At 34.9% G+C, this 27,373-nt stretch overlaps 1 protein-coding gene across 2 annotated transcripts in view; it reads right to left on the reverse strand.

The window, feature by feature from the left end:
- Positions 1-23,159, reverse strand: part of LOC150105446 (pyridoxine/pyridoxamine 5'-phosphate oxidase-like) — a 145,843-nt gene extending 122,684 nt beyond the window's left edge. For both annotated transcript variants that reach the window (XM_090394823.1, XM_090394822.1), the window contains exons 1-2: positions 22,939-23,159; positions 4,000-4,156 (exon numbers count right to left, since the gene is read on the reverse strand). In XM_090394823.1, the coding sequence (XP_090250949.1) occupies positions 4,000-4,156; positions 22,939-23,062 (281 nt within the window). In that variant the 5' untranslated portion in view covers positions 23,063-23,159. The remainder of the gene's footprint in view (positions 1-3,999; positions 4,157-22,938) is intronic.
- Between the last annotated feature and the right edge of the window lie 4,214 nt (positions 23,160-27,373).

The following is a 27,373-nucleotide window of genomic DNA, read 5'->3' on the forward strand; positions in this document are numbered from 1 at the left end:
ATAATATTATGCACTATACAAGTAAAGAACCTTTTTTCCCCCCAACTGGCTAACAATGCATAATTCTGTTCCTTTTACAGCGAGTGTAAAAAAATTAATAACAGCAATTCACAAAGTTCTGATAAACACCTAGAAAAAAAATTATATTAAAGTAGCCGATATAAGTGCCTTCATAGCACAATTTGAAGAACGATGATACGTTGCACCCTTCGATTGGAAAAAAAAAACCTAAGTTTGATTCTCGTCATGATGGGAGGAATCTTTATGTGGGTTTTTTTTTTTCAATTGAAGGTGAGTTAGCTGATTTCATACAGAGGTAGCAGGGTTTTTTCTCCCATGAACTCATGTTTTTCATCCCGTATACAGACAAAATCGGCCTTCAGGACACACACAATTTGCACACAAAAAAATACTAGTGGTGGTGGTGGTAGTAGGCAATAGATGGTGTTTGTGTAGATGATGGAAATGAAGAGTTGTAGAGTAGGTGCCCACCCTCGATAAGTCCTTTGACTCCTTGGAGGTGTCACAAAATAATAATAACCACAAGAAAGAACATATGAGGATAAAAGCTGTTTATCAGGACGTTCCAGCCCCTCCCATACAATGATGTTTAAATTAATGATAAATGTATTTGTTATCAAAGGCACACCACAAGCATGCACAAGTGTGCACACACACACAGGGATTAAAATAATGAGAATAACAAGCCAGTCTGATTGGCTGAATGGTAAACATATCCACACTCTAACCATCAAGGTTCAAATTTCACTAGAGATTCGTGCAAGGCTTTGCGTATTTAGAAGCCTGAAGTGGATTGAAAAATATCCACATTTTTGTACACAGTTTCTGAACTATGCAACAATAAATAATACAATTAATTTTTTTTAATTGTTTTTTTTTAATGATCCCACACATGAAATGTCACATGACCTATAGTATAACACAAGCATCACTTATGGTGCTTGTGTTCATGGAGAAAGAAGTAATTTACTGATATGTTTCTTAAAGAGTTAGTGGCTGTATTCAGTGGAAAAAATAGTATTGGAGAGATGGTTTCAAATAAATAAATAAATAAAAATAATTTTAAAAAATTCTTAGCCCATCCATGGTAGTAATGTATTATAGTTATACAACCTCTCGCAGAATGTTATTTTATTATTATTATTAACATCCAATCTCCATGGAGTCAGAGACTTATCATGGGAGGTACACACTGTTGCACACAAAGCTCATCCACCATGCCTTAAACTGATTCAATGTGTTTACAATCACAACACACTCAGGCATGACATTCCACTCACCAACCAATCATCTCCATGTAAAGAACCTGCTCCTCACTTCTCTGCTCACATCCTCCGTACAGTTTCCAGGGATGGCCTCTTATTCTTGTATTTATTTTACAAACCAATAAATAAATTTACTGTTTTTTATAAATAAAAAAAGCATGCAAAAATAAAATTTACACCACTGTAATATCTTCAAATAGGTAAGAATTTCAGTCACTGTGTAATACAAACCTTGTTTTTCAATAAACTCTACATGAAAAGGAAGCACAGAGTCCAGGCATTATATCCCCCATCCCCCTCTACACAGGCTTATTCTTCTAGCAACTGTACATTCAAGGATGTGTAGATGTGTAATGCACTATATCAATCACCAGAAAAACAGCATTTGGTTTGCCTACAAGCAGCTACAACATTAAAATCAACTCCAACATATTACAGTAGCTAATTCCATTTATTTATTTTTTTTTGTTTTCAGTGATGTGTACTATTACAGGTTAAAACAAAAATGTTTACTTTCAAAGTCATGGCATGCGAATTTTTACTACATCATACATGTAAATTATACCTGACAATAAATTATAATCTTGTTTTAACCTTTACTCAAGCTTAAGAAAAGTTTGCACATGAAGTATCTTAACATTAATTATCCCAGTACTCAATAATACAAAAACATTATGAGAAGGGTCATCTTCCCCTCATCCAGACTGGTTTTGACCTTTACTGAGGTCTCTTTAGTAGGAGATAGACCCAAGAAAATACCAACATTAAATCAACACAGAAGTCAATATTTTCCACATACACATAGTAAAATAGTGTATTATCATATTATTAAAATATTCTAGTTCAGAGTTATAGAAAGTTTTTTTCACTTGGCTACAAAGTAAATTCTTTTCTGCATACATGCTGAGTCATAACTGAAAAGAGCATTTCCATCTTCCTCAATAAGCTTCATCATATTCTTGCAAAATTCACCATTTATCATTTGCTATTATCCGCTACAGAACTGCAGTCTGTAAGGCTAGAGAGAGAGAGAGAGAGAGAGAGAGAGAGAGAGAAAGAGGGTAAGGCATTTTTGAAGCATTTTCAAAGCAGATAGATGTGGTACAGTGAAAACTAGTGGCTAGAGAAAACATTCATTTTGGTGAACTTCACAGATAAGACTAGTGTACATGATTAACTGTTTCCTTTCCTCACTTGTATTCATCATCCTGAACTCCCTGTCACATGCAATCAGTGCAAAAAATATTTGTTACCACTTTTTTTTACCAATTTCTAATTGAATTCATAACCAGAAGATAATTTTGTTACTTTCTTCTGAACATATAGTTATTGGTTTTCAATTTTCTTGATTAATAAAACTACAATGCAAAATTCAACTCTTTCTTCAGGTAAACTGCAATTGTAGGTCTGTACTATGTTCAACTGGCATAAGTTAAAATTACTTTTTAAACATGCACAAATGCAATAAACTTTGAGCAATCTTAGTTAAACTTCATATTTGTTTACTCATTAATTTTTTTTGACAATAAATATCTACCTGTTCACATGATGCAATCATGCTGCATGTTTTTTTTATGTCAACATTTTTTAATATGCTTTAAAGGTTAGATAATCCAAAGATTCTGTTCTACAGATTTTTAAGCTCCAGACATACAATAAGCAGGGTAATAGTGATCACACAATGGACATTAAAACCGCAGCCGGAGAATAAACATCCTAACTAACAGGCTGCGATCGGCATCCCAGTCAACCAGAAATCAGAGAATAAACATCCTAACAGGCTGTGATCAGCATCTCAATCAACCAGCAATATATAATTTAAAAAAGTTTCATGAAATAGATGGATGTGACAATGTTCCTATGACAACAGATGATACAGTCAGTAGATCAGTGATAAGATGCATGCTACTATCAGTAAACTGTTTTGCATTCAAATCTGACTTTTCTTTTGCTACAAGTATTCTTTAGAACAGGAGGAAAAACGGGGGGGGGGGGATATGTATTACTTTATTTTGAACACATCATGGACTGATGTATGTGCATCCATGTATTGTATGCTCACAGTTCATATAACTAGGGCTGGCAGATTGCCAAGAATAGTCAATTCATGTTAATGGGGAGAAAGAAATAGAAGATGTACGAATTGGTCACCAACACACGAAATTGCAAGTTTTATACATAAATTTTTCCAACTGCTGTACAAGCAAAATAGTTACTACTTTTAAAACTAGAACTTTCATAAAAAAAAAAACTAATTTTTGAACCTGTAATAATAAACAAACTCATCCCACAAAACAGATTGATTGCCCTATTATTGGAATGGATCTCCTTCTTGTGCCATGTGCAGAAGTGTTGAAGGGTCTCGCATCTGTGAGTGTACAGTATGTGTGTGTGTTTTTACAGTAACATGCAGCTATGTTGTTAACTTAATTACTCGAATTCTTGAAATTATGATCGAATTTTAAAGTAGCATTATATTGATTGAAAACAAATCATCCCTATCTTTAATAATCTGAAGGATTTATTTAAATTAAACGCTTAACTTATTAAATCACATATCAATTAATATTGATATGTTCGATTAAATTGAACATATCAATAAATATTCAGATTAGAAAATGAACAAGCACAAGCTTTTACAAGAGGTTATTGTTGAGCTGGTAATAAAAGTGTTAGCTTTTATTTCATGTTTTAAAGTAGACATAATAGTTACCCATCAGCAGTTGCAAGAGCCACTGCATTTGGTTCCAGAATACTTGGCGTGTTGCAAGCCACTTGTAGCCAGTCATGAAAAATAGCTATTGGCTCCTTAGCAGGAAGAGAGTCTTCTGTAAATGGTTCTTGTTTAGATCTGTATGGTTTTCGCAAATCTAGAATAAAAGCAAGAAGTCCACTAAGTATACTACATGTTTCAAAGTTTAAATGACTGGGCTGAAAACTACTGATAATCAAAAACTTGCATAGCACAAAGGAAAAAAACAGAGCAAAATTGAATGTAACAAAAAAAAAAAAAAAAAACACTAGACAAATTTGCTGAGTATTTTGGAAAAACTCTTCCTTTGCATTATTTCCACTTCCAAAGGTCTTAGTAGAAAAAATGAAATAATTTCATTAACAGTTTAAAAGTAGTGATTAAAATAGACAATCCAAAAATTTGATTCACTAACTTGCTTATTAATGATGTGAAGGGGGCAATGAGGTTGAATATCATCCCCTCAATATTGAACCTAATTTCCCTGAATTTTGCAGAATAAAAACCCTTGTAATTAGACTATGTTTCGCATTTTGCCTTTTAAAGTCACATTTGGAATTGCTGATGGTTGTTTTGCATATTTTTATAATATAATATTTATTCCATATCCTGAATAGGTTGAGAGGAGTAAGTCTATGTTTCCATTCTACTGATCTCAAGAACCTTCACCTAAGCAAGTTAAAGAAAGCATGAAAATTCTGCTGGAGAGAAGGGCTTCATTCCCAATTCATTCAGAATTCCCACCTGTTCTCCAAGCTATGGTTTAATAATTTTCCACCCACTCTCCAAGGATTGGAGAGTGATTGGAAAAAAAAAAAAAAATCAGTATACCAAAAGTGCCTCAAGAAATGAACTCTGGCTTTATTCTCAGACTATAAACTCAAGCATACAACACAATAACCAAATAAGACTTGAAAGAGCCAAATGCAGAAACCTGACTTCTGGTACAAATGGCAGGAGTAACCTACCTTTACTCCAGGCATGGCAAACTCGTTTACCTCCAAGGACCAAATTAAGAATTATACATCAAGCCGTGGGCTACAACAGAAAAAAAATCTCAAAATAAAGAGGAAACAGATTTTTTAATTAGAGTTTTTTGAAGAAACTTGACAACATTTTTCATTAATGAAATCTTCAAAATTTGGTTGAATTTGTTGAGCAGTAGTTATTTTCAATATTGATTGCACATGCTGGTCTGTTAATCTTGATCTTTCCGCAGTTTATTATTCTTTAAAGTTGAAAATAGTTGTTCGCATAAATATGTGCTACCGAACATAGATAAAATACGCCTCATTGCACATAACACATTGGGGTATCGATCGACTGATAAATAATTATAGAACTTTGGAATTCCAACATCCATATATTTTTGTTGCAATACGGAATCACACTGAATTTCAATTAATTTCAACTGTAAATTATCAAGAGTTTCAACATCAATTGATAGAGGAGAAGTAAATAGGTGAAACTGATTTTCATATTTCTTAAAATCTAAAAATTTTCTTTCGAATTCATTTTCTAATAACTTAATTTGATTGGCATATTCTGAAAATTTCATTTTCAGTGATTTCTGTAATAATGATTAACAACATTCAAAATGGGATAAATTTTCTTTTTGAATTTGTTTTTGCCAAAGTAATACTTTCTGTTCGAAAATGTTGATATTGTCAAATAACATGGTAACTACTTGATGTTTGCCTTCTAGCTTATGATTAAGTTGACTTGTAATGTCAACTGAAAGAGCCAGATACTTTATCCATTGATCATTTTTGAATATTTCACATTCATAATTTTTCGATTAAAAAAAATGGTAATTTCGTCCAGCAATTTGAAGAATCGCTTTAAAACTTTATGACTGGAAAAGTCATCTAATTTCTGTGTAATAAGGTAGATTGCTATATTCACTTTCTATATCTTCTAGAAAGTTACTAAATTGGGGATGATTAAGCCCACATGCACGAATATAATTTACAATTTTACTGCCATTTTTTTGGACATGGCCAATATTTAAAACTTTGGAGCACAGTGTTTGCTAATGAATAATACAATGAAAATGTTGAAAATTATTATTACCTTGTTCTTTGCTTTTTTCTTTTAAATTTGTAACAACTCCTTTAACAACACCATTGGCAAGAGTACCATCAGTTGCAAGACAAACTAGCTTTTTTAAAGGTAAATTGTATTCATTCAAAACTTCCATAAGGGTGTCAAAAATATCAACTCTAGTGGTTGTATCATGCATGGGAATAATTTCTAGAAGTTCTTCACTTACTTTAAAGTTCATATCACATCCATGGATAAAAACTGCCAGCTGAGCGATATCCTTAGGTTAAATTGTGAATGAAGATATTTATAAGTAATAATACTTCATTCATAATTACATCATCTACTATGTCATAAGCAGGACTTATTTAAATTTATTCTGTTAGTTTCTTGCTTATAAAATGTTATTCATGTAATTCCTTTTGAGTTTTGTTAGTTAATTTTATTTATGTGATTTTAAAATATATTATAGACATGAAAAGGCTCTATATTAAATTGTCATTTATTTTATTTACTTTATTCCTTTGATAATAATATAAGAAACTGTAATGCATGTAATTTTAATATATCCAGAATATTCTTTGTGATATCATTTGATTGGGTGTCGTGAGAAAACATGCAAATTTCTCCTAGCGCGTGAACTACCATATATGAAAGGAAAAACAAGTTCGATGTGAGCTAAACCGGTGAGAACCTGTTTATGGCGGGAAAAAAGGAAGGAATGGATACGAAAACGAAAAAAAAAAAAAAAGGGAGAATCGAGTAGGGAAGTATAGAGAACGGTAGCTGGAGACTGGAAGGGAATTTAGACGTGCCGAAAACGGTATTTAAAGGACTGGGAATCGCTTGGTATTTTAACTAACCTTTTTCTGAGTTGGATTTTTACCAAAACTTCCTAACACCTAGCAGTGAAATAGTGCAAGAAATAGGTTAATACGTATAAGAAAATGAAGAAATAGGTAGATAATTTAAACTGAGTGCATAAAGGTTATATTCTCCCGAGTCTATAAATCAGTCGCAGAAGTGGAAGATTCTTTCAAGTCTGTGTCATTACAAAGTAAAAGTCAGCAAGGACTTTAAAAATGTTGTTAGATCTCCCTATGATGTGATGAAGCTATATCCTGGTAAGATTACCTTTGCTATACTTAGTGAGAAGTAACGAAAATTAATTCCACCGAGAGTATATTGTTCCTAGTTGCTGTATTCAGTGGGTCAAGATTTAATGTGTGATGTGCTAAGACTTTTCCCTCTTCAAGTGATAAATGCTATATTATTAAATTAGGTGTTCATTGACTGAACGAGAATACTGAGAAGCCTATTAGGAATCTCGAACTTACAAGAACTAAAATTGATTGACTGAGCTTAGAGAAGTACAAATGAGTGTCTGATGGTTCACAAGTTGTATTCATTCTGAATATCTTAAACTGATTTGATATTTAAATGTTTTGAAATATAACCTTGATCAGAGTAAAGTTATGACAGAAGTCCTTTGTAACAAGAAGGATAAGATCTGTTAAATATAATCTTTAATTATAAGGTTTGAGCTCAGATGAGTGGTATACTAGAATCTTAATGAGAGTTTTGTATTCGTTTAATTGTAATGTCCCTGTTGGATTGCTGTTATGATGTAATTTATGTGACATTGCATTAAGTAATTTTGTTTGAATTGAATCTTGTATCTGCCTGATTGTTTCATTGCACCACTCATTAAAATAATACGAATCTTAGCGGGAACCCTATGTAGTAAGAATAAAAACCTCGGCCTAAAATCAGCTTATGATAACCTAATACAGTTGAAGGTTGATTTATCTAAGTTGCTCTTGCAATTCAGAATATGGAGTGGCACAGTATAATATAAATTTTCTTCATATTTGATTGATATATCAGCCTACAACTAGTTAAATACTAAAGAGAGAATAAGACGATAAAACGTGATTGAGAAGTTACGATCCAACAAAATGGCGCAGTCGACAGGATGTTGATTCACGAATATTAATTGAGATTAGATTTTTTTTTATGTTTAACTTAAGAACTTATTCCTAAAACTTTAGTAGTAAAGTTAAGTGAATCATGGTGAGTTGGTTAAGGAACAAATCAGGCAAAGAATTATATTTTGAATAGTTTTAAACTTGAAGTTGTGAGAATTAGAATATTAAATGATAATCCAATATGGCTCTTGCATCTAGCACAGAAATGGAAGACAGTTAATTCTTCAGAACTGTGATCCCCCCAACAGGTCTTTTCTCAATTTTCAGGAGAGGAATCATATGATGTATTGTTATTTTTTACCTTTATTGCCAGCTGACCCTGCAGTGCAGGGTCAGCTAGACTTGCAACACTTGCAGGTGCAAACTTGACTTATTTGTCTGTTTGCTTACTTGGGAAATGGAGTAAAACCAGGTTTAAAATAGCTTGGTATTTATAACATTTATTATACCCAAGGTAAAATACATTCTACATATATATATATACATACATACATATATATATATATATCATCATATGTATCAAGGATTTAGGCCTAGCATGGCCTGTTCCGGCCTTATATATGTATAAGCAAAAGTATTGCTTATTATAAAATTGGAGCATAATATCTGAACTAGCAGAAAATATATACATATCAATTTAAATCATAACCGTTAATTTTATTTTGTAATGACCAATTATACAGGGAAACCAAGAAGGTGAAAGTGCAAAGAGCAGTAGATTACAATATAAAGAAAAAAAAATGTAGTGATATGTTTAAAGAATTTCATTATTCCCTATAAAGCAAATTGCTCAAGCACGTCCTTCAGGAAATCTGTGAAGTATTCTTCGAATCATGATTTTGAACAAAAATATAACATAATCTCGAACGTCGGCATCCGGTTTTTTTAAATAATATTTCAAATAATTATCATGAATTAATTTCTTCGAGAACAAAGAAAATGTTTTGTGGAGTAAGCGATTAGAAAAAATTAGCAAAAAATTAAAAATTAAATTGGTTCTGGAAGGTAACGCAATATTTAAGTGAAGAAATTAGGTAAGGATCTTTATTTTGTCCAGACATTAAAACTGTATTGTACAATAAAAAGAGAAAATAAAAATAATTTCTATATTTTTAGTTTATCCAATATAACTAAAGTACAGTTACCCAGCATAGAACAAGGAACTGCATTTCTTGTTATAGGTAACTGAGTCACAGCTATCAGCCTGAGATAATCTGATTAAGTGCTCTCTTCAGCGTGAGGGATTATCACACCTTCTAATGGACATACTGGCCGAATTGCACTTCTTATCCATGTTCTTTCAACAGATAGCATGCATCGTATCCAGATTTATCTGGACGTCTATAGACGTCCTGGCCGGTTGGGAGGTTAATAGAGCACATAAAGTTTGCTCTTCTCAGTCACTCTTCAGCAATCACAACAAGAACTTTCAATCATTAAAAAGTTAATGGAATTGAATAATTACCACCCTAATCAAATCCAATAGATAATTGAATCTTATGTTCCAATACCTAAGGTTTCTTCAACAGTCTGCAAAGTTCCAATCCACTACATTCCAGGAATCTCAGAACCTATAGGTAGTATTTTAAAAAAGTACCAATTGATTCCCACGTATATTCCTATCAACAAAATTTCTTCCTTATTGCCTTCTACAAAAGATAAACTGTCATCTCTATCTTTGACTGGTGTTTACCAAATACCATGTGAATGCGATGTTTCCTATTTTGGACAAACTGGCCGTTCTGTGGAAAAAAGAATTAAAGAACATCAATATTATATTGAATATAACAAACCTCAATAGTCTGGTCTAGCACAACACAGTATTAACACTACCCATAATATCCAGTTTGATAAAGCTATTCTCCTCCATAGATGAAGGTTCAAGTATGAATGCCTTTTTAAAGAAAGTTGTGAAGCTATTTTACACTGACCCAATTTAAATCGAAATGATCGTCTCTCTCTCTCTCACTCTCTCTCTCTCGAAGATCTGGGAAACTTTTATTTTATGTAATCATTAATAAAACCAATTATCTTAAATATTAATTATTATTTTCTATCATTTCCTAGCATGCAACAACTATGTATTTTAATAGATAATCCACTGAATGTTCATTACTTGTATTCCATTCCTATAACTGTTTGTAACACTGAAGATGTACTATTAGTTTTAGTATGAAATATCTGTACCTTATTAATTAAAAGTTATTACATGTTCCTTTAATATTTATACTATGCCACAGGTACCTCTAAAAATAAGAATATATACTACTTGTATTGGTGGGCAGTAGATGGGCTGTGTGGTGATGGTAGTAGTAGTAGTGTCAGTAGTTGGAGGATTAAGTAAGTCAGACGGTGAGTTGCAGTGGATTAAGTGTACTATCCACAATGGGTACTTGGAGGTGTCATATAATAGTAATAATAATAAACTCCATGGTACTAATGTACAATAGGTTTAATTATACTTGTTCTGTATCCAATGAAATTTGCATAAAAACTGCCATATTTCTAGTTTCACATATATCCTTTCTTAACAAAAGCCTATTTAAGACTTGGCTGGCTTGCCTTATTCAAAAACTTACATAAACATTTCCTTATAATCACCCTACACATTTCTAGGCAAACTAAATAACTCATCTATGTCAACCTCATATTATTATTATTATGATTCAGGGCTCCATGGAGTCACAAGATTCATCATGGGAGGCCCATCCTAGAAAACACAGTCTATCATACCACTTCTTAAACTCATCGACCGTTTATGCTCTCACCACTGTCAGGCAATGCATTCCAAAGTTCGACCACCCTCCATGCAAAGAAACCGCTCCTCACCTGCTTGTTCATAACTGCCTTTCATAACTTCCATGGATGGTCCCTTATCCTTACTCCTTCTCCCTGTTCTACCAAACGAAAGGACTCCCCAATGTGAACCCTGTAACTATCCCTCAACAGTTTAAAAGTCAATCATGTCACCTCTCCTATCTACTAAACTCTACAGTCCACATTCCCTCAGCCTATCTTCATAACCAACATTGTACAGTCCTAATATCATCTTTATTATCCATCTCTGCACTCTTTCCATGGTTAATTTATCCTGTTCAAATCACAGGAACCAAATTTGAGCACAATAGTTCAAGTGCCTGATCAGGACTTTATACCATGGAATGATAACTCTTATCTCTGCAGGTCAGCATTCTTCTTGGTATTGATGCAATTCTCTGACTTACCTTTACCACCTTTGCAATATGTTCTCTGAATTTCAGGTTGCTATCATCATCACCCCAAGATCCCTTACCTCCCATCAATGTATCCCAAATTTAAAGACTTGATATTCAGCTGCATTTAACTGATAACCCGTTCATTTGCCCATCTGTTCAGTTTATTCAAATCCTCTTGCAGGGTTACCACATCTCCAATAAACTGCAATAAACTCTTCCCAGCTTCACATCAACTGCAAACAACTCAATATCCCCCTGCAATCCACTAACAATGTCACTGATGTAAAGGTTAAAAACAATACAAATCCCAGAACTGAGACCTCTGGGACCCACTTGTAACCTTCTGCCTCCTTGATACTGCTCACATATATACAACTCTCTGATACCTATCAGAAAGCCAATCCATTAACTAACCTGACATCTAAACCCATGTGTGGCAACTTAAATATCAGCTTATCATGTGGCATCCTGTCAAATGTCTTTGCAAAATCCAACAAAATGTAAAAGGCAATCATATTACTAAAACAAGATTGCCACTTAACAAATTCATGCTGGCTCTCATAGATAACATTATCCTCACCTGTCCAATGCAGTAAATGATCTCTCACTAATTTCTCCAAAATCTTAACTACTGATGAAATACAAACTGGTCTATACTTGGACACTTCCAGTTTGCTACTACCCTTATGCATTAGCACTATATTACCCTCCTTCGACTCCTTGGGTGCCTTTCCCATGGCCAGACTTTCACTGAAAAGCCAGGTCAATGAGCTGTCAGTTCTTTAGCACATTCTCTCAAAACACGTGATGAAATCCCATGCAGTCCCATTGCTTTGTTGACATTAAGAGCACTCGGTATTTCAAACACCCTCTCTTTCTGCACTTCTAAACTTTGAACCTGCCTTACCCCTCTAGTATTAAACCTACTTACCCAGGATGAAATACTCCAATAAAGTATTCATGGAACAATTCCATTATATCCTTTGCATCAGTCACTCTATTCCCATTTTCATCTAACAATGTCAATCTTCCACTATCATTTCTCCTCCTACTAGCCATATAGCAAAAAAAAATTCCTTAATATTTTCTTTGGATCTCAGGACCAATCTCTTCTTGTATTCCAGTTTTGCCTACTTTACCATGCTAGTCACTCTCCTGGCCTGATTCTTATATTCTTCATGCTCTCTTCAATAACCTCTTTTTTACCTGCAGTTCCCAATTGATATTGTTTGTCATCTACCTTACACCAAACTGAGTTCTCTTCTTAACTCACTATATACAGCTTGCTATTGCTGCTAATAAAAATTCCTTCACAAGTTCCCATTCAGTGATACCCTTCCAATTCTCCCCTCCATAGAACTGCCTTAAATTGATATCTAAGACAATATAATCACTGCCTTATAATTCCACATACATTCCTTTCTCTTTGATACTAATGCATGTCTATTCATCTTCAAAGTCAAATCAACAGGGTCACTGTCCAACTGGGTGCAGATATGCCATCTCAGTAATAATCAGCTGTTCTGATGGTATGACCAAATCTAAAAATCTTGAACCTCATGTTCCTTCTACTACATGCTGCCTAAGACATTTGTCCTTCAAGAATTCCAGAAATTCCATTCCTTTATTACTATATATAGTTTCCTATTCCCAATTTATACTGCTGTAGTTAAAATCTCCAATAACAATCATTCATCTTGCACTTGACAAGTTTAACTGCCTAAACATCTCCTGTTGTTCATCCTCTATGCTCCCTGTGTTGTAGCAACACCCCACTAAATATCCTATCCTACTCACCTCTACCTCACACAACATGATTTCAAAACAATTCATAATTCCAATACCAATTAATCTCCTTTATTCTGGATACTATTGGCCTTAGTATAAAGAATAAAAATGTTGCTGTTTCTATACCTATCATTATCTCCCTTCTCCCAAGCACCTATTCCCACAAAAGAGGCCATCGCTGCTACCATCCATTCTTATAATTCTAGTTTCCCTGCATTGACACACTGATTTGTTCAGAGAACAGCATTCTCTCCAGATGCTTATATTCATCCTCATTTAAATGCAAGCCATCTCTCATACATTCATCATAAAAGTATAGAAACAACCACGGTGTTAGAGTAAATTTCAGTTTAATATAAACCAAAATAATCACTCGATGTTTCGACCTTCACATTAAGGTCGTCATCTAGAGTATATACATATATACAAAGAAACAAGCTGCACTACAATCTACATGGTATGCAATGTTACACTGATTTGGTCAACCATTAAAACTATTAGCCTGATCTCTGGTGAAAAAAAAAACAAACCTTACTGCATTAATGCTAGAGGTCTGTTATTATTATCTATTTGGTTACAAAAATAAATGAAACTAGAGAGGACATGTACAAAACAAAGGCAATCATATAAGTAAACATATAAATTAAAACAAAAAGCATGGATGGTGGCCAACAGAAGCTGAAATAATTGCTTAGTCCTAAAGTAACAGTTTGTTGGAAAATTTTAACTAAGCTGAATGTGTGCCATCCAAATTCTTGGGATTTTTATGCCACCATTATTATTAGGATAGTTAATCAAAATTTCACAGGATTCTTTAAAATTTCTGTTCATACCAAGTTACAGTCTGATGTAAAGAACATGTACTTTTCCAATCAATTTGGAGTAGGGTGTTAACAGATGCCTGCTTCACTGAAACTGTTAAATTTAATGTGTCGTTTGTGTTCATTTTTACGGATAGGGATTGCATATCCAGTTTCACTAATAGGGAGGGGGAATCCTTAGAGTAATTGAATATGTTTTTAATTTTATATGTAGTTTAAAAGTGGCATTAAGATCATAATGGTGTGGAATTTTATTTATTATTACTGATAACCCTTTAATGTATAGGATAGCTATGGTTTTACTGTAATCAATATTACATGTATTTTTTGATGAAGTTTGATGAAGAACTTTACTGATAGTATTTTTGCCATTATTTATAGATGATTGCTAATAATTTGCAATTCTTGTTTAAGAGCTTGTTCATTAGAGCAAATTGTTATAGCTCTGCTTTTGAGGGTATTAATGACTGCAAATTTTTGTGAGGGGCAGTGATATTAGCCAGAAAGTATATATTGACCAGTATGTGTAAGCCTGAGCCTCTGTAGCTCACTCAGTATAGAGGAAGCCCTTTGGTGGTCAGAAATACCTGCATTCGATTCCTGTCAGTGATGTGACGAACTTCTATCTGGTCTCTTTCGATGAAAGGTGAGTAAGCTAGTCTCATACAGAGTTAGGGGATTTTTTCATATGGAAACTCGAGATTTTTGTTCCCTAAAACAGACAAATCGGCCCCATGAACACATACTGGATTACAGTAATGAACACATCCCAGCCATGTCCCGAGCCTGGATAAAATTGGGAGAGGGGTGTCAGGAAAACAACGGTGAACTATGCTGTAAAAAACCTCACCAGAAAACACTTTATAGACCTAGGGTCGAAAACAACTGAAAGGGGAAAACCACAAACACCAAATTTAGGCTTTCGGTAAACAGTGAACAGGTAAACAGGAAAGGAAGCGAGTTCTGATTTTTGATTTCAGTTGTCTAATGTTGAGCAGCTGTGGGGTCAGATAACGAAAACATTGTCAACATATCCAAGCCAAACAGTAGGTTTTAAAATAAAGGAATCTAGAGCACACTGCTCAAAAGCTTCCATATAAAAGTTAGCAATTGGGGAGAGGGACAGTGGTGAGCCAATGGCTGTACCTTCTCTTTGAAGGTAAAAATTATTTTGTCACATGAAGTAACCAGAACGTAGTATGTGGTCAAAAAGAGAGTCGTAATGTCGGGCAAAAATTTGTTCTGTAAGAGAAGAATTGTGTCACTCATTGGGACATTTGTGAAAAGAGCAGAAACATCAAAACTGACTAATAAATCATATTTGCCAAATGAAGATTGTGTGTTCTTTATATAGGAGGGAGAATGACCAGCTCCTTGACTGTTGATTGACTAATTTCTTGACTAGGTGATAATTTGGGCTGTCTATACCCTCAACTATCAGACGAAGTGTAACATTTATGTTTGTTACCTTGGGAACCCCCATATATTCTGGGAGAATGAACATAATGGGGAAATAGTTTTTTAAAAGTGTACAATGGGCCAAGAAAGTCTTAAGTAATTTTACAGATTTTTTTTTCTTAATCCTGTTAATCGGATTATAGTTCACAAGTTGATAAGTGCTGTTATCGGAGACAAGTTGATTCATCTGATAAATGTAAATTGATCTGTTAAGGATGACTGACTGTGGCATTACCTTTGTCTGATTTTGTTACAATTATATCCTGATTAGCTTTTAATGATTTAACTGCTTCTAGTTCTGTTTTTGTAAGATTGTTACATATGGCTTTATTTTTATTCAAAACATTGCAGATTTCTAAACAAATTTTATCAGCAATATTATTTGGAAGAGATTTAATGCCTCTTTCGATGTGGTATATAACATCCGGTTTATTAACAGTTCTAGGCGCTACTGCAAAGTTTAAGCATTTATTATCCTTCATATGACAATGCGCGAAATTGAAAAATTGCAGAAGCAGCAGGAGTTAAGCAGGGCTGAAAAAAGAAAAAATGCAGGTAATCCAAAGGAATAATAAAGACTGACTGAACAAAACAAAAAAACAAGTTAAGAATAAAATCATGTATGGAGACTCAATGATTCAGGGGAGTACTCAACAAAAGTATGACAAAATCGGGTTTCCCGGGTGCAAAATTTCACGATGTTAGCCACACCATCCGGATGCAAAAGGAAGAAGAAAAAGATTGTCTTGGTTCGTACAAATGACTTGAGAGGAGAAAAGCATTCTCACCTCTGAAAGAGAAGAAGGAAAGCTGAAGAGCGAGAAGGTGAAGATTGTAAATCTCCTACCATGCTATGATAGAGGCAAACTGAGGAGGAGGGCATTGATAGCGATGAGTGTATACGGAAATTATGCAAAATGAATGATGTAGATTTTGTGGATTTGTGGTCTCTGTTTGACAGAAAGGATTCATACAATGCTGATGGACTGCATCTAAATGGTTTTGGTGTCTGGAGAGAGCTTTGTTCACCAAGCATGCTGAAATGCAACAGGGAAACTTAAGCAATTAGGGGGAAGCGAGTTTGTGTGAAGGCGCTCATGAAACATGTTGAATAAGGTAGTCAATTCAGAAAGTAAAGGTGGATGGAGGACTAAAGGGATGCTGCAGTTTCTATATACTAATGCCAGAAGTATCAGGAACAAGAGGAAGGTTTTTCACTTTGGTTAGTGCAACCTTGCCAAAAGTTATAAGCATTAGTGAGACTTGGCTAAAAGCAGATGATGTAGTTACAGGGATGGAATGTGAAGGGTTTAGTATTTTCAGGGAAGGTAGAGAAGATAGGATGTTAGGAGGAATACAGCTGATGATAGCAGATGAATTGCCGCCAGAAAAAATAGATGGGCATGAGAGTGGCTGTTCATTTGAAGCAGTCTGGTGTAAGACCAAATATACAGTTTGTTGTTGCTACAGGCCTGGGGGTTCCGGGGATGATTTAGAATACATGCAAAAGCAAATCAGTACAATGAGTGCAGGTTGAATGATTATTACGGAGGACTTCAACTATGGAGATATGGCCTAGAAGGAAGAAAGATCACATAGCAGGAAGGAAATGGAATTTATACACTTACTAAGAGATAATTACTTGAGACTGCATGTGATGGAGGGGAGTTGGGGTGTGAGAGTATTGTACCTGGTTATGGATCAGAAGAGCTATCCATAACCAAGGTGACCATACTGCCTCTGACTGGCGAAAGTGACCATGCAGTCTTGACTTGGAACATTGTAAAACATGAGGAATATTCTCTCAAGAAGGGATATATACAGAACTACAAGGTAAGTGATTATAACATGCTTAGGAATAAGCTTGAATCTGTGCCATGGCATAAAACCCTGCAAGGATAGAATGTTAATAGTGGGAGATAGTTAAGGGGCATCTAGAGGAAGCAATAATAAATTGCATACCTAAGGAGGGTTAATCAGGTAGGCATTGGATGGATGACTAATATCATTAAGCATGAGCTGCAAAAGAAGAAAATGATGGAGGATATATAAGGAGAAAGGTGATCAGCAAACTTATGAACAGTAAAAAAAGTGACCAGTGTGGTAAGGAAGGAAGGAAGGCAAAATCAGATAACAAGAAAAATCTAGCCAAGCAGGCCAATAGAAATCACAAAGTTCTTTTGTTACATGACAAGTAGGAGGAAGAATGATTATGGGAGATTAACCTTAATGGGTGCTGATGGTGATGAGGTGACAGAAGCAGATAAAATAGATGAGTTACTGAGTGATCACTTTGCAAGGGTATAATCATACAAGTGAGGAAACTGCTGTAACATTGTGACAAACTAATGTGGAAACAGGTGGATGAATTGGATGTTCTTAGGATACTGCAGAATCTCAATGTAAATACAGCTGCAGGATTAAATGGGATATCAGCTTGGGTTTTGTAAAAATATGCAGGGAAACTGACAATGCCTCTGACCATGCTCTTGAAGTTTCAGCTATGGTAGAATTCCAAGGGAGTGAAAGGAAGACAAAATATTTCCATTGCATAATGGAGGTTGTAAGACTGTAGTAGCAAATTATAGACCAATCAGTATCTCAGGAGTGGTGGTAAAAGTACTAGAAAAATTGGTCAAAAAGAGAATTCAAGAATGGATGGATATAAATATGATAATGTATTAGGGGCAACATGGCTTTGTGAAGGGTAAGTCATGAATTAGTAATTTACTAACTTTTTATAATAGAGTGACAGCTGAGTTGGACAAAAGAAATAGCTACATGATGAATATACTATACTTTGAAAAAGCATTTGACAAAATATCAAGTCACTCTTTTATGCAAATTAGAACAAATGGGGATGGACATAGTGCCTCCACAGCACAACTGGAAAACAGCACCATGCCCTTTGATTGGAAAGGGCCCAAGTTCAATTATCATTGTGAAGAGGGAATTTTTATATGTTTTTTTTTTTTTTTTTAAATTGAAGGTGAGTTAGACAATCTCATACAGAGATTGGGATAAACTTTGAGATACTTTGGGATAAACAGATTATAAGCTGTGTTCCACACTGAAACTGTACTTCATCCAGGAAATAGATGAAGCTGGAGATTTAGAAGTGGTAGACAAAGAGTTAAAGTTTAGAGAACATGTTGCTAAGGTAGTTCATAAGGTTACTTGGCTACTGAAGAACACACTATCAAGTAGAGGTGTGTGTGTGTGTTATGTTCCATTGAATCATTTTCAACTCCTGGTGATTCTATGAACAAACTGTTCATAGAATCTGTTCAGATCTGTCCCTAACAAGTAGAGGTAAGGAGAAGTAGTTATTCCTCTTTGTAAGGACTTCATGTGTCCACATCTGGATTACTGTGCTCAAGTCTGTTCTTTTGGGTTTCTTGGAAGTGAGAAAGCGGTGGAGAAGATTCAGGGGCAAGCGACCAAGATGATAGGTCGTCTGTGGAATGTTCCCTATGCGGATAGATTGAAGGTGTGTGGATTGCGGAAGTTGGTCGACAGGAGAAAAAAAAAGAGGGGGTGTGATAGAAACATTTAAGTTACTTATAGGACTGATGCAGGGGAAATGTTTCAGCACTTAGTTAAAGGGACCAGAACAAGGGGGGGGGTCATCCCTGAAAGTTGAATAAAAGTGTGGTTAGTAAGGGGTGCAAGGACTAGATTTCTTGCTTGGAGAGAGTCGTGAATGAGTGAAATGGGTTGCCAGCGTTAGCTGCGAGTTGTATGGATAGTTTGGATTTCCTGCAATGAGTCTTCGGATTTCATGGAGGTGCCCATACAAGAATAATAATGATAATAATGAGAGCTCTACTCCAATCATGTAGAATTTGACCATCTGTCAAGGCTTTATATAAATATGTGCTACCAATGTAAAACTTTTATACCTCCATACTTGCACATTTCTGGTAGAATATCATCTATTCCAGCTGCATTTCCACATTTCAGGTTTTTGATGACTTTTTCTACTTCAACTAATGATATGTATTCCTGATTGCATACCTGTTGAGTTGAGTAATTTCTATCACAGTGCTGTCATTAATTGTTTCATTTGGCAATCTTTTGAAGTAATTACTCCATACATTAAGGATATATATTTATCTTCGGTTTTCATGCCACCTTTATCATCTGGAAAGAGTACTTTATCAGATGAAAGAGTACTTTTTCAGTACTCTTTCCTCCATTCTAAGCTTTTTCACTAGCTTCCGGAATATTCTACCACCTTCCTGATATTTATTTTCTATGTTCTCATCAAAGTCTTCCCTTGACTACTATTTAGCTAGTTTTATGCACTGCTTCGATTTCTCACAGTTTTCTCCGTATTCTCTAAGAGCACGAGCTGACTTACTTGCCAGGAACTTTTGATATGCTTTTTTCTTTTCCTTCACAAGCTCTTTAACTTCCTGAGTCCACCATGGAGTTCTGATTTTTTTCTATTCTTGTAAACAATCTCATCAAATGTCTCTCTGGCTGAATCAATCAATGTTTTGTTCAGGATTTGCCACTGAATCTCCAAGGATTAGTTCCTGTTTTCAAACTCTTCCATTTTTTTTTCTTGTTTCCCCATTGATATTTGCCCACATCACTCTACTTGATACTGCCTCCCCATTCAAGAAGATTATCTTGTTATGTGTTGTTGAATACTATGGCTGCTACTCCTTTTCATTGACTGTTATTGCCTGAATATAAACATTTTGTATATTGCTTAAAAAGATCTCACCTGTTTGTCTTCTTTGTTTCAGTCAAATCTATTATGCTGATCTCATACTTATGCAATTCTTCTGCTACTTCCATTTCTCTCCCATTTATGCTTTTTATGTTGACAGTACCAAGTATCTAAGATTACTGCAAATATTTCATCTACATTAATCTTGGATAACATATTTAAGAAAAAGAAAAATATTTTTATAGAATTATTTTGCATTGATAAGATATGCAAGAAAAGAGTGTTATTTATTCTTGCTGTGTTGGTGCATGGACTGAGCTTTGACAAATCACTGGACCTGACACAGCAGATTATATGCTGGTTGGATAGCATATCCACAATCCAACCAACAGGTAGCGAGTTCAAATCCACAGAATAGATATTTGTGAATTTCTTGAGGTGGCAGAGGAAATTCGTTACCTGGTGTGAGTACCATGGGAAGCGAAATTATATGATATATGATTTAAGGATTATCTCACAATTAGTAAACACTAAATATGATATGATTTACAACCACGAGTTTTCCATTAACACTGATATGCAAAATTCAAAATTAAAATTTATTAGACAATTAATTAAAAAGATAAAATACTTTCAAATTTTCCCAACACTTTATAAACATTATTTTTGTGCATTCCATCCGTGCCCTAAATCTTCAGATTGAGAATTTAATAAGAGTCACAAGATCATTCAACTTGGCTTTGGGTTTTCAAAGCTGCTTTTTGAGCTATTTCACTAGCAACAGAAAATCTGGATCGTTGATAAGAACATGATGCTTCTGCACTTTCAGGTCCATTAGTAGAGTTGTCTTCATTTACATTTTATATTTCATGTAGTTTAAGGATATAAAACATTCTATCTGGAGATAATGATGTTATAGCTGATGAAAATTTTCACCATTTTATTGCATGTGCTGACTACAGAAATGCCTGTTAAAGAGAAACAGCATGTATCTGCAAGGTCACCAGTCTTTTTCTATCCATCCCTTCCACTGGGCCAACAAAATACCACTGATTAATGTGTGCCCTTTAATCATCCCCTTAATGCTACTGGGAAGGGTAACCACCCAGAAAAGTTACACCTGCTGTAACTTTTGTGAGAAGCCAAGTTCCAATCTCCCATTTGACATCCAAAAGTAGAACTCATACTTTCTTAATCAGAGGATGATCAATAGTTGTTGAAAGTATTTCCACTTGGTTATACTATAAATTAAAGATATCAAGAAATTATATACTTGGTTTAATCCTTTATCCAAGCAAACAAAGTTTGCGCCTTAAGTATTTTCAGGACTGTGGCAACTTGTTATAAAGGTATGACTTGTGCCACCTTTTGGCAACTCATATATGGAAATATGACTTCTGCATTACTTCAACCTTGGTATCACCTCTGGATCTGGCTCCCACTAATGAGCCCTCAATAAAAGTGGAAACTGGTTTGGGTAATAACCCTTCCCATAATGCATAGCTTTATACATGTCTGCAAGGAGATGTACTTTGCTTTACGGGATACTAAGGCAAGTGATGTGAAGTCATACCACCTTTATCACGAGTTGCCACAGCCCTGAAAATACTTCAGGTGCAAACTTTGTTTGCTTACACTTTGATAAAGGATTAAACCAAGTATATAATTTCTTGGTATCTTTAATTTATAAGATGATCAATAAATACTTATGTCAATAAAATTTAATGTCACTTTGTAACATACATACCTCTTAAGTATATGAACATTCTAGACTGATTTTGCTGTGTGTGTGTGTGTGTGTGTGTGTGTGTGTACATATTACATGCATATAGCATAGACTCATTTTTCTATGTGTGTTTCACCCACACGCCATGCCACACCTCTGAGTTAGCAACATCATGCAAAATATGTCCTTTGTGAAATGGCAAATAAACAGTTCAATGAAATGCACACCAGAAAGCCACACTGAACACAATAGCAACCAGTAAAGAGAAAGCAAATGGTAAATCACAAAGGCACAAAAGCAGATGTGGTACTCAAAATGAGTAGTCACACACACACATTTGGCTACTTTTGCTATCTGTGAATGATGCTATTTCATTAGACTGTGATGATAGCATATATATATATATATATGTCACATGAGTGCCAAAAACTGCGTTCTAGCAAGATAAAGTTTATTAACCATTAAATATTAGTCATTTATTGCACTAATAGTATTACTAAGGCTTCCTGGAGTCCGAAAGACTCATCACAAGAGGTTGAAAACTCGCAGATTACAACTATTGTACTTTATTTTAAAAATGAATCCTTCATCACAAGACATTCAATTTGCAACCTGCAAATAAACTGGGAAAGGAAACAATATGCACCCCAAGGACACAAATCCTTTACCCCATTACTGTTTGATTCTAAACAAGAAAAACTATCCATACTTTTCATTGCTGTCCACTGTTAATGACATGCTGTGATTAGTTTGAGTTTTTTTTTTTTTTTTATCATTCAAAAAAAATTCTTATTTAGCTGGATATTAAAAATAATTCTCCTTTTTTATTTGGGGGGGGGGAGAGTGAATGCATCATAGATCCAACCATTATCGTCACAATACGAGAAACATGTCAACGTATCGCATCTCCCGTTTTTCTACTGCTACTTTGATCAACCAAAGATACTGGACCACCTGTCTAAATTTCGGGAACCGAAGGATTATGTGGCTAACAGTTTTCACCGAGAACTTTCAGTGTGCGCTATTATTGGCAATGATCGAAAATGTGAAATGAAAAAGATCAATCTTACACACGTGATTAATACTACACAGTAAGGACTTAACTGTAATTTATTTTCACACCATACGAGACACTTTGTTTCATGTGAATATTCTTTACAAACAAATATCAGTCCCTCACCTTGAAGATCAAGGGAAAGCTTTCGGCTTAAAAGTGGATGGAGATCCCTGGCCATAGGAAAGACCGAACTATGTACTGAGACTTTTAGAAAATAAATTTTGCTGCTAATATATCTCAACTGCATAGAAAGGAATACTACATAACTTATATCAGTTGCACAGTACGTGAAACATAAATTCCACCGAACAGAAATCACGCGAGCAACACAGCGCCATGCTGAAAAGTTTTAATGAAATGATTAATACGTCACCGAAATCAAACTGCGGGTAGTAATTTGTTCTGTTTTACGTCATTTAGAATTAAATTAAAAAGTACAGGTATTTGTCTCCTACATACCAATTCTAAACAGCCAGCAGGCAATATAAAATTTATTTCCATCACAGCAAATTCAAGAATTATAATGAGAAATAATAAAACTTGGTGCAATATACTTTGTGTTTTTGCAACAGACTTTTTGGCTGAGTCCATCCATGGTGGTGTCATAATAATAAATATAAAGCAGTTCAAATAGCTTAGATTATAATTACTTGTGTGACAAGTAATTATAATCTAAGCGGCAATACATATCAGTACGAAACGAATAGCCCAAATAAAAAACAGTCCAACTGCAGTTGAGAAATTGATTCTGTTAACATAGGCCAAATGAAAAGTCCACGAGTTTAAAGAAATGTTTCGTTTCCTCATTTTGATGTTCTTATCAAATTACAAATATAAGTAAATCCTTTGGTCACGACATTACACTCATGACAAGACATCATAAATGTGAATTCTGGGTTGCATTTTTACCTGTGGAAAAAGGTTATATTGTAATCAAGACTGGTTGGTATTAAGATATCGATCATGGTGTTGCACTTTATATGGCCATTGGGGATTTTGATCACTCCTCCTAAATCACGAAGTCGCAACAAATTAGTTGGTATAGACAGATTCCTTTGGTTGTGGCTTCTCATCCAAAGCTGAGTTATCCAGTCTCATAAGGAGGTAAAAGAGTATCTTACCACAGAACAGACAAACCAATCAAGAATACACACTTTGAAAAACATAAAAGCCTGTATAGATAGGATTAACCACCCTATCAGGTTTATATTATTATTATTATTATTATTACGGGCAACTCCAAGGAGTCCTTAGACTCATCGGAGAAGCTCTAAACATCATATCAAGAACAACTATTCGTCATTTGCACAGTATCTATCATACTTTGCTTTGAATTCATTTACAGTCATGGCACCCAGAACACTCTGGCATCTTATTCCATTCATTCACCACTCTCCAAGTAAAAAACTGAGTTTTAACACCCTTGCTAACTACACTCTTGCTCAGTTTCCATAGATGGCCCCTAGACCTCACATCACCAGACATGTTCTGAAAAATTTTCTCTGAATTAATCTTGTAAAAACCCTTCAGTAATTTGAATGTCTCAATCATATCACCACTTTTCCGCCTACAACCAATTTCTGTAACCTACAGATTTTCAACCTGTTCTTGTAAGGTTCATTCCATAGACCAGCTATCATCTTGGTCACATGCCTATGGATCCTCTCTACCTCCTTCCCATCAAGAAGAAACCCAGGGGTGCAGATTAGGACAGAGTAGTCAAGATGGGGTCTTATCAAGGCTTGATAAAGTGGAACAATAACTTGCTTATCTCTACTACTCAAAGTATTCTTCAGTAACCAAGTGATTTGATAACCTAATTTAACCACTTTGGCTATGCGCCCTCTAAACTTCAACTCCCTATCCACAAACACACCCAAATCTCTGGCTTTGTCAACTTCCTGGAGTACAGTTCCACCAATGTGATATACTGCTGCTAATGTTTTCACCCCGAAATGCATAACCTTACACTTTGCTACATTAAACTGACATCCATTCTCATTAGCCAGACTGCCAATCTATCCATATCATCCTGCAAAATTTTGACATCATGTGCATTCACTATTGCTCTACCCAACTTTGCATCATCAGCAAATAAATGAACAGTTCCTCTCAGATCCTTTCTATATATCAATAATAAACAAATTAAATAGCAGTGGTCCAAGAACAGAACACTGTGGCACACCACTAGTAACAGACCTTCTTTTGGACTCCACTCCTGAATAAACTACTCTCTGATATCTTTCCATCAACCACCCTCCTATCCACCTCACCAACCCTATATGCATCTCCATCTGCTGCAGTTTACTGATTGGACTTCCATGTGGTATCCTGTCAAAGGCCTTAGCAAAGTCCAGCAGTATCACTGTAAATCCATTACTCTTATCAAGTTCAGCCGTCACTTATAAAACGTGAGCAAGTTACTGAGGCATGATCTACCCTTCACAAAACCATGCTGTCCTCTATACAGTGTCCCATTTTCATCCATAAAACTAGGTTTCATCTATAAAATCAGTTTCATGGTAGTATCAGCCACTGAGTCTAAACAGGTTAAAGGGAATATAAAGGTGCAGATTCTGATTCGGTAAAGTCCGGTAGACTGGAAAATTCCAGACAAGAATGTTGAGCAAGGTATTGATCTTTGTCAATCAGTACCGTTGACACGGTGTAGCATAGAGACAGCCTGCCTCACAGTGCGGCATAATAAGGGCGCTCGTTCAGCCATATTGCAGTAGGCGCTGCCGCTACGCTATATCTATTATATTATATTATTAACCTCTTAACATACAAAGACGTCTGTGACACGTCTTTTGTTTATTGCACCAAAATTGATTTTGAATTTTGGTTTCACATATAAATACAACCGAATATAGACGCTAGACAATCTCGTACCTATTTCCTTTCAGTCGAGAAAAGTTGCCATATAGGGAGAAGGTGAGGCCGTTTCAGCCCTAACTTGAGACTTGAGACTTGAAACTGAGTGGGCAGTTCAATCCCCACTGGTACCCAATCAGAGATAGCTGGCCCAAGGCTATCACTAATTAAACGACACACAGTGAAGAGAGAGAAGGCTTAACAAGTGTCGCCATCTCGTTGTCCCTAACCACAATACAATATATTTAATGTCCGAAATAACGTGGATTCTACGGTTGAGTTTCTTGAGTTTATGGGACAAAAAACCCGAGTTTCTGGGAGAAAAAACCTGCTTGACCGTGCCAGAGATCGACTAACTAGGGAACCGGTCGAAATAAGGCTTAGAAAAATTTCTTCTAGTCGCCGACTAAATTCGAAACAGTCTTCCTTCGTGCGGTCAAGAGCTGTGGTGTGCAAACGCCACATCTACTAAGCTACACAGGCTCCATTATATTATATTATATTATATTATATTATATTATATTATATTATATTATATTATATTATATTATAGTAACATTGCTATTATACTCATATATATATCAATCAAATCAGCTAACGCCTATGTTGTTCCAGTATAGGGAGTAGGCAGGGCCGTTTACCCTATCTAACTTTTGGAGACTGAGTGGGCAGTTCAATCTCCACTGGTAGCCAAAGAGAGATAGCTGGTCCAAGGCTATCACTGATTCATCAACACACAGTGAAGAAGGCGGCAAGCTAGTGCCGCCATCTCGTGGTCTCTAACCCTAACACAATATATATATATATATATATATATATATATATATATATATATATATATATATATATATATATATATATATATATATATATATATATATATATATATATATAACACTATGTTTCAGGTGCAAACTTAATTGTTTGCATACTTGGGATTAGGAGTTAAATAACCAAGCTTATAAAATTACTTGGTAACCCTAATATACAGTATCCCCAAGTTAAAAAATTAATCACACACACACACACACACACACACACACACACACACACACACACACACACACACACACACACACACACACACACACACACACACACACACACACACACACACACACACACACACACACACACACACACACACACACACACACACACACACACACACACACACACACACATATATATATACAGTATATATGACAGAATGATCATTGACTCGGTTAAGATACAGAGTTTTATGAAAAAAATTGAATGACTAGAACCGAGATTTAATTAAAAAGGATTTTAAAATAAACAATATAATGTTGTTCATAGTCTTTTAACCCTCAATGTTTAGTTTAGAAAAAACACTGTTTAGTGTTTTTTCTTTTATAATGTCACCTGAAGAAGGCTGTTACAGGCCGAAACTAGTAGTGTGTTTATATTAAAATCCTTTTTAATTAAATCTCGGTTCTAGTCATTCAATTTTTTTTCCATAAAACTATATATATATATATATATATATATATATATATATATATATATATATATATATATATATATATATATATATATATATACAGGGTGGTTAAAGATTCCACGTACAAACTTTGAGGGGAGGTAGAGAACATCAAAATCAACCATATTCACATAGGAAAGCATGATAACCGGATACACCACCGGAAGGTACTAACAGGGA

The sequence above is a fragment of the Typopeltis vanoorti genome, chromosome 6 (assembly GCF_054136105.1).
Source record: "Typopeltis vanoorti isolate ZY-2024b chromosome 6, IOZ_Tvanoo_1.0, whole genome shotgun sequence".
Lineage (NCBI taxonomy): Eukaryota > Metazoa > Arthropoda > Arachnida > Uropygi > Thelyphonidae > Typopeltis > Typopeltis vanoorti.